The sequence below is a fragment of the Camponotus floridanus genome, unplaced genomic scaffold, assembly GCF_003227725.1.
Source record: "Camponotus floridanus strain SB8 unplaced genomic scaffold, Cflo_v7.5 scaffold117, whole genome shotgun sequence".
NCBI lineage: Eukaryota > Metazoa > Arthropoda > Insecta > Hymenoptera > Formicidae > Camponotus > Camponotus floridanus.
In genome coordinates, this window is record NW_020229234.1 from 289,322 (window position 1) to 302,794 (window position 13,473).

At 35.1% G+C, this 13,473-nt stretch overlaps 1 protein-coding gene across 2 annotated transcripts; it reads left to right on the forward strand.

Moving 5' to 3' along the window:
• The first annotated feature begins 5,024 nt into the window (after window positions 1–5,024).
• LOC105258658 (pro-resilin) lies at window positions 5,025–13,473 on the forward strand. Of its 2 annotated transcripts, none has more exons than XM_011270076.3 (4): window positions 5,025–5,168; window positions 9,498–9,674; window positions 12,828–13,125; window positions 13,225–13,473. In XM_011270076.3, the coding sequence occupies exons 1-4, from the start codon at window positions 5,148–5,150 to the stop codon at window positions 13,404–13,406; spliced, it is 678 nt and encodes a 225-aa protein (XP_011268378.2). In that variant the 5' UTR covers window positions 5,025–5,147; the 3' UTR covers window positions 13,407–13,473. The 2 variants fall into 2 exon arrangements, with proteins under 2 accessions (XP_011268378.2, XP_011268379.2); XM_011270077.3 differs by having other exon boundaries at window positions 13,228–13,473.

Below are 13,473 nucleotides of genomic sequence, written 5' to 3' on the forward strand. Positions count from 1 at the left end.
ATTTCTTCATTAAGTATTTTTCGAGTTATGAAGCTTGAAATCATTTCTTAATTTTGCATAAACCATAAAATATCTAGTAAAATATTCATTTTTCGATTATCTTACCTTAATACTTTTATGTACAAAATAATGAGAGGAATTAATTAGTGTAAAGAAAACACATAGTTGTTTTTTTAAAAATATGTAATTGTTAATTGCAAATTACATATTTTTTTCTTAAAAACAACTATGTTTTTTCTTTACACCAATTGATTCCTTTCATTATTTTGTACATAAAAGTATTAAGATAGGATAATCGAAAAATGAATATTTTACAAGATATTTTACGGTTTATGTAAAATTAAGAAATGATTTCAAGCCTCATAATTCGGAAAGTACTTAATAAAAACTAACTTAATTATAGTGTTTTGGAAAGCTCTCGACGTGAGCTACCAGAATATTTAATAAAAAATAGGGAATTCCATTTAAGAAATTGACGGTGATTTTCACGTGACTTTCAAATGACTCTCCCATGTCAAATCATTGCCACTATCTGATGGCCCGCTTCAAGCCATACAACTTTTGTCTGAAACATTTCTTTCTAAAGTGCATAGTTTATGAAATATTCGACCGGTCCGGGACTTTTGTATAGAGTCCATTGATAGAAATCATAGTTAAATAGTAATTTATGCACGGATTTACGCAACTAATTTCACTGAAATTCTTTGTAAAATGAGAAAGAAAACAAATACTAATATAAGCATTTCGACTGATGGAGAATTAAATGCTTTAAATTCACTCGAGGGTCGCGTGATGTACACAACGCCTCTGCTATAAATGGAATTATAAAATCGACTGATGTATTAAACTCATGTAATGCGCCGTCAATCCGCCAACAGATTGCGGGATAATTCGCGAATACGAGCTGTTCATAGAGACGAACGTCATTAAAAACAAATAAACCTCCGCGGGATTGTATCGCGTAAGGAACAACATATCCGACTGGGTGGTCCCATTGCTTTTGTCATCTCCCATTAAATCTCGATGTGTTTCTCGACTAATAATACCATTCAAATGAAAAACAAACTTGACAATAATTTCGAGGAAAATTGATATTCGCCTTATAAACGATACGATCCTTTTACAAATTACTTCCCTTATTCTATTGTCTAATTAATTTTGAAAGTGAATTTGATTTTAGCAAAATCTCAATTTTATTCAGATATAATTTAATCTTAATTTTATTCATAATTTTATTCATAATTTTAAATTAAAAAATAAACGCGCGAATTAAATTTTCATAGAGGAAGAATGTGCATTTTCGATATATTATAAATACATATATCGGCCCGTTCACCGAATACCGAGTATCGAGCATCTCGCTCGGCAAGTCTCTCTCGTACATTTCTGTAACGTTGAACAACATGAAGATGAAGTATGCCCATAATTGGATCCCGCCATAAGCGAAAGGGGTTAACCCGTTAAGCCGTTCGGATCTTACGCGGTCTAACTACTTGACGTAACGAGCTACGTACGTATTGCAGCATTAGCATATCGTTACGGTCGTTGCACGTCGGTGCACGTCGTATTAATATTACAGGGAGGATGATGACACGCCAGTGTCTTGCGTAGAGCGTGGAGATCTTTCAAGGACACCTTTCAGGGATCGGCGTGCGTGTATTCGCGAAAAGAAAAAAAAAATGAGGTGAGAGCGCGAAGTCGTCGTTAGCGATGCTCCAGATGAGCGTGGGCCCTTCCTTGCGATCGCGCACGCTTTGACGACGCGTTACAAAGGAGATCGAAAGGCAGGATTTACGGCAGGAGCGAACGTGCGGGCATCTCCTGCATAATTAAGGCCCCGAGATTTTGCGCAAGCGTTGAAACAGGAGCGATGTCATTTCGCTCGCCGCTCGTACCTTCCCGCTATACTTCCGATTCAAAGACATTCTTTTTCGAGACTTCTACGATGCAGTCGCATTACGATATCACCGACAGTTTAATAAAAAAATCCTTAGCCATCTAATTATGTAACTTTTCATACAATTTGCATAAAAAAACGCACGCTCCAAAAATTAAACAGTCAAGATTCTGTCTGCAACTCCATTAATATGTTTAAGATTCAATTCAATAATTAATATTTAATTGTTATTTAATTACACTGAGGAAAAGTCTGGTTGCATTAATTAGAATTCTGGTAGATTTAACCAGTATGTCTATTGGAAAATGGACGAACCAGAATTCTTGTAGGAATTATCAGATGAATCTGATTAATTTCTTTCTGTTAAATTTACCAAATTTTCTGGTTAATAATATTAAACTCGCCAGCACCAAATCGTAAGCCGTTCTAAAATTGTTTCCATCTAATCTCAAAAGTCTGTTTAATATTCTGAATTCCAACAAGATTATTGAATAAATTCAATCCAAATTATTGAATAAATTATTTTAAATTCAATTCGTTAGAAATTAAACTGATAAACAGTGATGCAAGAAAGGGGATGCAGCTCAAACACACACAATCAGAGAGCTAGTGTCCTCTTTCTGGCACTATTGCTCGTAAGAGAAAAAAATATACTTTGAATTTAACGTTCATACTAGTTCTTTATATACATTTCATGGCAAATATTGAATACGAGTTAAGTTAAGAGTAGCTCGCCGTCTAATGGCAAGCAAAGAAATTAATGTAACAAGAAATTTTATAGTTCCAACCAGAAAATACTAACCAAATCCTTATAATAAAATCTGTTAAACATTCTAGTTATAAAAAAATCGAGTCTTACCATGATAACTAGAAATTCTTGTTTGATTTAACCAAAATGCCTTCAATCATATACGTCTTGTTAATACAATCAAACGATTTTTCTCAGTGTACTTATAATTTATATATACAGGGTGTCCCAAAACTCATAATCAATTTTTCAAAGACAGATTCCTGGGATCATTTTGAGATGATTTTTCCTCAGCGAAAATGTCGATGAAGGGCATCATTTTTTGCATGTTCCCGATTTTTGTCATCATATATCTTTGCAATTAAGTCTTAAATTAAAACTCAACTAAAGTAAACTCTATTTAAAATTAATCGAAGAATGTAGTTTTATTAATATTTTATTTCTACAAAGCTTAGTTTACGAAAAACCCCTTATCTCCAATCACTTATAATTCGAAAATTATTAGTGTCTCGACATTTTCGTTGAGGAAAAATCGTCTTCAGATGATCCCAGGAATCTGTCTTTGCAAGATTGATTATGAGTTTCGGGACACCTTATATACAGGGTGATCCATTTTAACTTAGGCATCCAAATAACTCGAAAAATAAGCACACTACGAAAAAATGGTTAGAATCAAAATTTCGTCATTTCGAGGGGGACGTACAATGACGTTAAAATCATCCCTCCCACCCCTCCCCCTGGGCGGTAAGGGGGGGCAAGTTTGAAATCTTAAATGGGAACCCCTATTTTTTATTGCATATTCCTGTAGCTTATCTCGAGAGCTTTCCAAAACACTATAATTAAGTACCTTTTTATTAAGTACTTTTTGAGTTATAAGGCTTGAAATAATTTCTTAATTTTACATAAACCATAAAATATTTAGTAAACCATTCATTTTTCGATTATCTTATCTTCATACTTTTATGTACAAAATAATGAGAGGAATCAATTGGTGTAAAGAAAACACATAGTTGTTTCTAAGAAAAAATATGTAATTTGCAATTAACAATTCCATATTTTTTCTTAAAAACAACTGTATGTTTTCTTTACACCAATTGATTCCTCTCATTATTTTGTACATAAAAGTATGAAGGTAAGATAATCGAAAAATGAATGGTTTACTAGATATTTTATGGTTTATGTAAAATTAAGAAATTATTTCAAGCCTTATAACTCAAAAAGTACTTAATTATAGTGTTTTGGAAAGCTCTCGAGATAAGCTACAGGAATATGCAATAAAAAATAGGGGTTCCCATTTAAGATTTCAAACTTGCCCCCCCTCACCGCCCAGGGGGAGGGGTGGGAGGGCTGATTTTAACGTCATTGTACGTCCCCCTCGAAATGACGAAATTTTGATTCTAACCATTTTTTCGTAGTGTGTTTATTTTTCGAGTTATTTGGCTGCCTAAGTTAAAATGGGTCACCCTGTATATATATATATATATATATATATATATATATATATATATATATATATAAAAGAGTAGTTAGCACTGATCAGATAAAGCAGTGCACTAATTATCATTAAAATGTTTTCGCCAATATTTTCAGAAAATTAAATATTAAGTAGAAACAAAAAAAATATCTAATTAAATTTTATATATATATATATATATATATATATATATATAAAATTTAATTAGATATTTTTTTGTTTCTATTTAATATGTATTTAATTTTCTAAAACTATTGGCGAAAACATTTTAATGATAATTAGTGCACTGCTTTATCTGATCAGTGCTAACTACTCTTTTCCCATCGCGGTTCTCTTTCGATAACTAAGGAAGCGAGCGCGGGAGGATCATTCGTCCCGTTCACGTGGACCATCGATCGCGTCCCCTGTCCTGCGGCTTAATTAAGTCTCAATTGCCTAATTAGTTCGCTCGCTCGTGAAGAAGGCGAGCAGCGCGGCGCGCCGCGGGCTGTCCCACGCGATGAAGTAATCAGCTTTCTCCGCGGCTCGCTCGTCTCGACTCCGCTCCGTCTCCTCTATCTTCGAACGCGTCTCGTCCTCGCTCTTCTTGTTCGGCGTTCTCCCCGAAATCGCGCACGCCGCCTGAGAACAATGGGAAATGAAACCGCGGGGGCTTTCCACACGCGCGGCTTCCCTATGTGAACTGGAGTACACACGGCCGCCGTCTCTTATACTACCTACGCCGCTCGGGCGAATCCCTCGGCACGTTCCCCCGGTGGCGACGACGACGACGACGACGATGGAGGTGGTGGCGGCGGCGACAGGAAACGGATCCTCTCCGGCGGCGTGGAAACGGAGAGCAAGAAGGAGAGACAGAGCTCTCTCGATATATAAGCAGCGATATGCCCACCGAAACGTCACCACATTTCAGCATTCAGTCTTCGGTGCTCCTCTTCCTCTCTACTCTCTATCTGCACGGTACCTGTCCGACGCGTCGTCTCACACCACCGCCGCCTTCACCCACCCCCGCGATCACTGTTCCCCGAGATATGGATTTGATAGTGCGACAGGTAATGCATCGTGTGACGAGGGGAGCGAACGACAGTGTCGGATACGTGTTTTTTTGCGATAGACCCATCGGCTGTTTCACGTATTTATCGGTTGTACCTTCCCCTCCCTCTCTCTTTTTTTCTATTTCCGGTAAAATCACGAGTGTGCTTCCAAGGCGAATCATAAATGTGTCTAATCGAACGGCCCGCTTCTGATATTGGAAACACGCTTAATCGAATTGACGCCTGTATCGGAATTTTCGTTTCATAAAATCTGTAACTCTAGCACATAACGACACATGTATTCAAGTGACAAATTTCTAACTCAACAACTAACATATTCATTAGTGACGGATCAAAATTTTAAGATCTTTATCTGAAACCGGGAGAGATGGCAAACACAATATGTGTCGTGAGAAAACTGGGACAAGGTAAATGTTTTATTATCTCACTTGTGCATGAGAATTTTGCTAGAATGTGGACCAAGATACGAACTGTGGATCTGTAGCAATACAGATGCCCGACATTTTTATTTTGTATTTCTTATTTTATTTATTTAGCCGTTATTTAACGTAAAATACTAACATACATATCTTACACATTCTTGACTTAGTATTGCAAGTTTTTGAGATTTATGAAATAAGATCTAGACTTTTTTTTAAAGTTTATTGATGCAGGAATGTAATGTAAAAAATATATATCGACTAATATGTATTAACTAATTATATGAATTCAGATTTCAGATGTACATTTATTTCCGGAGATTAATAAGTTTAGTGTTGGCATTTAATGTTACGTGTACACATTCCATATCATTCTATTCAATTCAATTCTCTCTTTTCCTTTGATGAAGATTAATATTGATATCGCTCTTAATCCTTGTGCTGGAAAAAATTAAAATAATATTTTTTTAAATATAGAATATATATATATATATATATATATATATATATTTAATATTAATATTTTATTTATTTACAAATATTTATATTTTATTAATTTACAAAATATTGGACTGTCTTTTATACAATTAAAGTAAGATAAAATTCGAAGAAAGTAAAAATATCTGTTGCAATTTACAATTCTTAATTTATTATATATATTTTTATTATTATAGCATATATATATGCTTTTTTACTCCGTAATTATATTAAAAATTAAGAAAATTTGGATTACTGTTGTATATAAAATTTTACATGTTAAACATGTATGTTCATTGCATTGAATGGCACACGTTAAATTATTTAGAAAAAAAATTATTATAGCAGAGAAAGGAAGAGTTAAAAGCTTTTTAGTCTAGTTGCACGTTTAAACACTAGAACAATAATCAAAACCGGACTGTTAATACGAAAAAAAGGGATAATAATACAGAAGAGAAAGATTATGTAGATTACATCTTTAACATGCAATATCTCTTACTAACAAATGTTAACATACTTACTAACATTGTCATTACCAAGACCGTAATTGAATCTACATATTCGTACAAGATACGCATTGAGATACATCATCATTATGCTAATGCATACAATCATTACGTTTCTATATTCATTAAAGTACAAAAATGTGATTAATTAAATGGTACGGAAGAAGTTGTCGTTAGTTCAGATTGTTTTAATATAGCATTTAATTGCATAAAATAATGATTTGTATAATAATTATATATACTCTAAAGATTTATTGAGTCACTCTTTTGCTCACAAATTTTGTAAATATAAATATATATACTTTATATTAACTTTTTCGTATATATATATACATATATATATATATATATATATATATATATATATATACAGGGTGACCCATTTTAACTTAGGCAGCCAAATAACTCGAAAAATAAGCACACTACGAAAAAATGGTTAGAATCAAAATTTCGTCATTTCGAGGGGGACGTACAATGACGTTAAAATCAGCCTCCCCCTGGGCGGTGAGGGGGGGCAAGTTTGAAATCTTAAATGGAACCCCCTATTTTTCATTGCATATTCTTGTAGCTTATCTCGAGAGCTTTCCAAAACACTATAATTAAGTACCTTTATATTAAGTACTTTTTGAGTTATAAGGCTTGAAATAATTTCTTAATTTTACATAAAATAAACCATAAAATATCTAGTAAACCATTCATTTTTCGATTATCTTACCTTCATACTTTTATGTACAAAATAATGAGAGGAATCAATTGGTGTAAAGAAAACATACAGTTGTTTTTAAGAAAAAATATGGAATTGTTAATTGCAAATTACATATTTTTTCTTAGAAACAACTATGTGTTTTCTTTACATCAATTGATTCCTCTCATTATTTTGTACATAAAAGTATGAAGGTAAGATAATCGAAAAATGAATGGTTTACTAGATATTTTATGGTTTATGTAAAATTAAGAAATTATTTCAAGCCTTATAACTCAAAAAGTACTTAATAAAAAGGTACTTAATTATAGTGTTTTGGAAAGCTCTCGAGATAAGCTACAAGAATATGCAATGAAAAATAGGGGGTTCCATTTAAGATTTCAAACTTGCCCCCCCTCACCGCCCAGGGGGAGGGGTGGGGGGGCTGATTTTAACGTCATTGTACGTCCCCCTCGAAATGACGAAATTTTGATTCTAACCATTTTTTCGTAGTGTGCTTATTTTTCGAGTTATTTGGCTGCCTAAGTTAAAATGGGTCACCCTGTATATACAAGGAAAGAACTATCTCAGCTCGTTGTCTCATTGAATCCCGAACATGCCGAATTTGAAAAACATTGTTGATGCCTGTAAAAAGAATTCTAAGACAATGAGATAAAATTTTGTACTACAAAAATCTTAATAACTCAAAAACTAATCATTTCCGGACCTATGTAAATTAACATTTTTTTCTTCTCTAAGCATGAGGAATCCATTCCTGAAATTTTGCCCACCACTTATGAAACACCCTATATATATATATAATATTAATGTATATATGTAACACACTAATACACACACACACATGTATACTTATACATAATATACAACATATTAATATTATACAATTGTAACAAGTACTAATCGTTTTATATAAAATTTGGCACGTTAAGCATACATTTAAATTTTGATTATATACAATAGATAATTTACATATTAATATATATTAATATATATTAATTTATATACATATATTATAATTATATATTTATTATAATATACTATTAAATATAATATATATACATATATATAAAATCATCTAATGTATATATAATCAAAATTTAAATGTATATTTAACATATAAAATTTTATATACAACGATTAATACTTGGTGCAGGTGCTTTGCTTGATTTAATAGCAATAATTACAAGACAAGTAATGTAACATAATAATAAATGAATAATAATAAATATAATAATAATAAGAAATATAACATTTCTTTCATAAATCTCGGTTCAAATTAATGTTGTAGTTTTGCATAACATCGATTCACGTCCATACAAGAGTTTATCTTCACTCATTTAGTCATTAGCACGTTAATGCAGCTGCTTAATTATCTGAAAAAAAAAATCATTTGCGTTTTCCCGAAGAAGTCGGTTGGGATTATGCGCCTAAGAGTTCGCTGGTTCTTTTACAGTTATGTTTAGTCTTGCGTCAGTTTTTAAAGTGCCGGTGATGTAATATCGTGCACCTTCTCACGATACAGCGTAGAAATGGCGAGGGAAGAAAAGATAGAAGCGCGCGACTCTTAATTTCCCGCCTACGCAACGCGCGCGTAGCTGATCATCTGACGTTCTCATCTGACGCATGAAAAGCATCCCACGGAAAGTCATCGGAAATTTTTTAGGGTCCCATTTTAATTACCCGTCCGCCGACTGCGCATTTTTAATTATTCGCTTTCTACCTCGCGCGAGCTCGTTTATTATTTCGCTATATATTTAACGAATAACGTTATTATACGTGGAATGTACTTGTTTGACAAATTGTTTTTTTTTGTTCTCACACTTCTTATTCTCAATTGTCACATTTATGTTAGCTAATCTTGAAAAGATATTTCCCAAGTCACTGAGAAATTTTTGAAATCTTATTAACCGTGGATCAACTTTTCGACTATATTTGTATCAAAACGTAAAGAAAACGTGACATCAATAGATGTCTACTTTTTCTTATTATAGGATTAATTATTTATTAATTTAAAGATAAGATTCATTATTAATTAATTAATTTATTAATAATGTATTAATTAATAATTAAGTTATTAATTATTTATTAATCTAAGAATATTTATTTTTTAGACAGAATTATTAAATATCTGTTTTTCATTATAATACGTTAAATATTTTTAATAAACTTTTAAATATATATTAAGATTAGTTATTAATCTAACAAAAATATATTTGAAAAGGTACTGCTCGCCCTGATGGCGAGCATCAGCATCGTGCATTGCGAGCCACCCCTCAGCAATCAGTATGGCGTTCCCGGAAATTACGCAGGTGGAAGTCATCATGGTACACAAGGTGATGGGAACGGATTCGGAGGCCATTATGATGGACATGATAATCAAGATTACGCAAATAATGAGGTATTTGTAATATATATCTGAGACTCTAAGTCTTCAACGTAGTCGCACGCATGATTGAGAAGACAATGTATCCCATTCATAGTAATTCCTTGCTTTAACTTCATTATATTTTGCAGTCCTCCACTTACTCCGGATCTTCTTTGACATAAGAATAGATCTTTTCTTACTAATCATTAGTGCCATACGTTCATTTACAATCTTATTACTTAATGATGTAAATTATTTGTCTAATCGTTCGAATCGCGATTCTGTCAAAACTATTTCTTCAATCTCAGTCCTTTCGTATGTGACACCGATAATGCCGATGTATCAATAAAATGTCAAGATAGTAATTTTCACAGGTACGAAGTATTGCGCATATCCGATTAAAAATTCTTGCCGTATAATCCGATATAACGTGAGATTGAATCTCGGTTTACCATGTTCGATCTTCGACGATTGCCAAACACTTCAATAGCTGGTGCAGGCGTGTTTTGCGCAATCAGGCCTCAAATTGCACGATCGATAATTAAGCCAGTTGCTTGTTGCGTTATTAAACGGGGTGCGTTTTTCCATTGATAAATTGTTCGCAAAATGATGCAAAGTTTATTAATATCGATCATCGCGAACATCGGAGGGAACTTGTATATTCTTACTGGAAAATCTCTCGTTGTTAGAAAACACGATCGGATAGGACTTTCAAGTTCTCAATTTCGTGAAATTTAAGATGACTCGCGTGATATTCCGCTGTCGATGATTTTGATGATTGCACGATGCGAGGGGGAGTGCCTCGTTTGACCATGTTGTTGCGATTGACCGCAACCAATTATATCGACCTGTGCCTAGGGTAACCAGCCTAACCTAACCTAACCTAACCAGCAACGATTGACCAATCATAGAGTCCTTTTTTTGAATTGGCCAATTGGCAACGTGATCAATCGGGTGTCACCCGATGCGAGGCATTGACGTAAAAAAGTACGTTACATCATCGGAAGAGACAGACAGCTCTTTTGTTCGAGTATAATTCAATGTTGCTTTCTAAATCTAGACTCCCGCTTCTAATATACATACATACGATATCGTTGATCATTTTGACGTCTCTTACGAAAACCCCAGGCACTCCCGAGGTCAAAGTTGAAGACCTCGGATCTAGATTCGATTGTGTCTTAGAAGTAACATTGAACTTTTCGGATAAAAACTGTCTGACCTCATTACGTAAAACTTTACTTAAAGTAGAATGCAAACCCGAGCTTGAACTTTACTTGCCGAGTGATCTTATGAAGTTGGATTTTTTTTACAAGCCGATAATGATAATGTATCTTGAGATATTTTGCATTTTGTATACACGTGTGCTTCGATGTTTTTCTCTTATCTTATAATCTTTAATAATTACGATCTATACAGCTAATATCAACGTAAGAAATCAACGCTACCCACTTACTTCGAGCTGTTATTGATACCAAGGCTGCATCACCTCTCACACCTCTGATGTTTATCTTTACTGGTTTCATCACCGGAAGGGAACCTTTCAATGTGAAAAACAAGTAAAAATTAGATCAATCGATAATTAAAGATTAATATAACGATTATACAGAGTGTCCCAAAAGTCCTAGATCGGTCGAATATTTCATAAACTATGCACTTTAGAAAGAAATGTTTCAAACAAAAGTTGTATGGCTTGAAGAGGGCCATTAGATAGTGGCAATGATTTGACATGGGAGAGTCATTTGAAAGTCACGTGAAGATCACCGTCAATTTCTTAAATGGAACCCCCTATTTTTTATTACATATTCCTGTAGCTTATCTCGAGAGCTTTCCAAAACACTATAATAAAGTATCTCTTCATTGAGTACTTTTCGAGTTATGAGGTTTGAAATCATTTCTTAATTTTGCATAAACCATAAAATATCTAGTAAAATATTCATTTTTCGATTATCTTACCTTAATACTTTTATGTACAAAATAATGAGAGGAATCAATTGGTGTAAAGAAAACACATAGCTGTTTAAAAAAAAATGTAATTTGCAATTAACAATTACATATTTTTTTTTTAAAAGAACTATGTTTGAAACATTTCTTTCTAAAGTGCATAGTTTATGAAATATTCGACCGGTCCGGGATTTTTAGGACACTCTGTATAGCGCTTGCGTGTAATTAAGAACTCGCTTATGTTGAAATACTTTGACATATGTAAAACGTTAAAGTACCGTTTATCTATTTATTAAAGTAACTTAACTATTACAATGAAAACTAATGAATTACATTTGCAAAGGGGTACGCGTCGCGGAGATAAAAGCGGCGAAATACATTTCGCGGAATAATTAACTCCGTAAATTGATTTCTCCTCACGATTCACACATCCATACCTAGACAAAAAAAAGTATCCCTATAATCTCTCCGTACAAGAGCAAAGAGCGTCGCTTTTGCGCAAGAGACGCCTTGCACAAATCCAATCAACTTGGTTAAAAATCCACGATCAAAGGATATGTTCTCCGCTCTCGATTAGTACCCTACCTATACCTGAGCATTGTTTGAACGCGCGCGCGATTACGTGAACTTCGAGGGGGATCCGACGCGACGCACAGGGAATGTCTCGAACGAGGTTCGGAGAGACGGTGCTACAAATCCGAATCCGGCATACGGAGCGGAGAAGAAGCGTGGCGCAAACGCGCCACACGGGGGGATGACGTAACAATATTAATAGGGTGAACCGCGACCGCGGGCATAATTCATGGTAAATCGTTATTGCTGGTTAGCTAATCGTCCCGGGGAATCTGAGCACTCGACGAGATGCTCACTCGCGAATCTGCCCGTCGGCCAACAAGCGAGCGAGCGAGCGAGCGAGTTGCCGCGAAGGCGATGGTAGGGCGGTGATGATGGTGTGCGTCGTGAACCAGATTAAATCGCGGCCTCTCTTCTCAAGCATCGTTCGCTCCACTTTACCGGGGCGAGGGAAAGAGAGCCGTCTCTCGCCTGACGAGAGGTTGCGTCGCATTATTAATACGTTCATTCGTTACCTTTTCACGTTTATCTCCCTTTTATCAAGGTGGGAACGTTCCATATACACTTTTTTTCCACTCTCTCCTCGACCTCTCTCCCGTTTCTCATCGTCTCCCCAAGCGAGAGAGAGAGGAAAAGGAGACTCATATTTTCATCTCTGCTCGTTTGCTTCAGCCCAAGAGCTACGAATTCGGCTATTCCGTGAAGGACGACGCTACCGGAAACGACTTTGGCAGACGCGAGACGAGCGATGGCGAGACCGTGCGCGGCGAGTACAGAGTGCAGTTACCGGATGGTAGGACCCAAATAGTCACCTACACCGCCGACTGGAGGACCGGTTTCCACGCGGACGTGAGGTACGAGGGTACTGCGACCTATCCGGATCAATACAACACACAGGGGTACAACGCCGGTCAGGGTATCGGCTACCAGGGGAATCAGATCGGCGGCGGTGGAGGTGGATTTACCGGAGGTAGCGCGTAGGATCTTTCTTTTTTTTTTTTTTTGAAGATATCCGATACGTAATTTTTGTTCGACTTTGAATCCCCTTTATCTCGATGTTTTTTGCCAGCAGGTAGCAGCCAGGGCGGTTACAATTATCAACAATCAAGCGGTGGACAGTACGCAAACAGCGCCAACAATTACAACTATCAAGTCGGCTCCAATTCCATAGATAGCTATTCTAACAATTTCGGTGCGAGGAACACTTACTCGGGAATACCATCACCCACATACGGTCCTGCTTTTCATTAGAATATATAAGACAATATTATCATAGGATTACCGATTTCGTTTGAGTGTAATCTTTTTTTTTAAATAA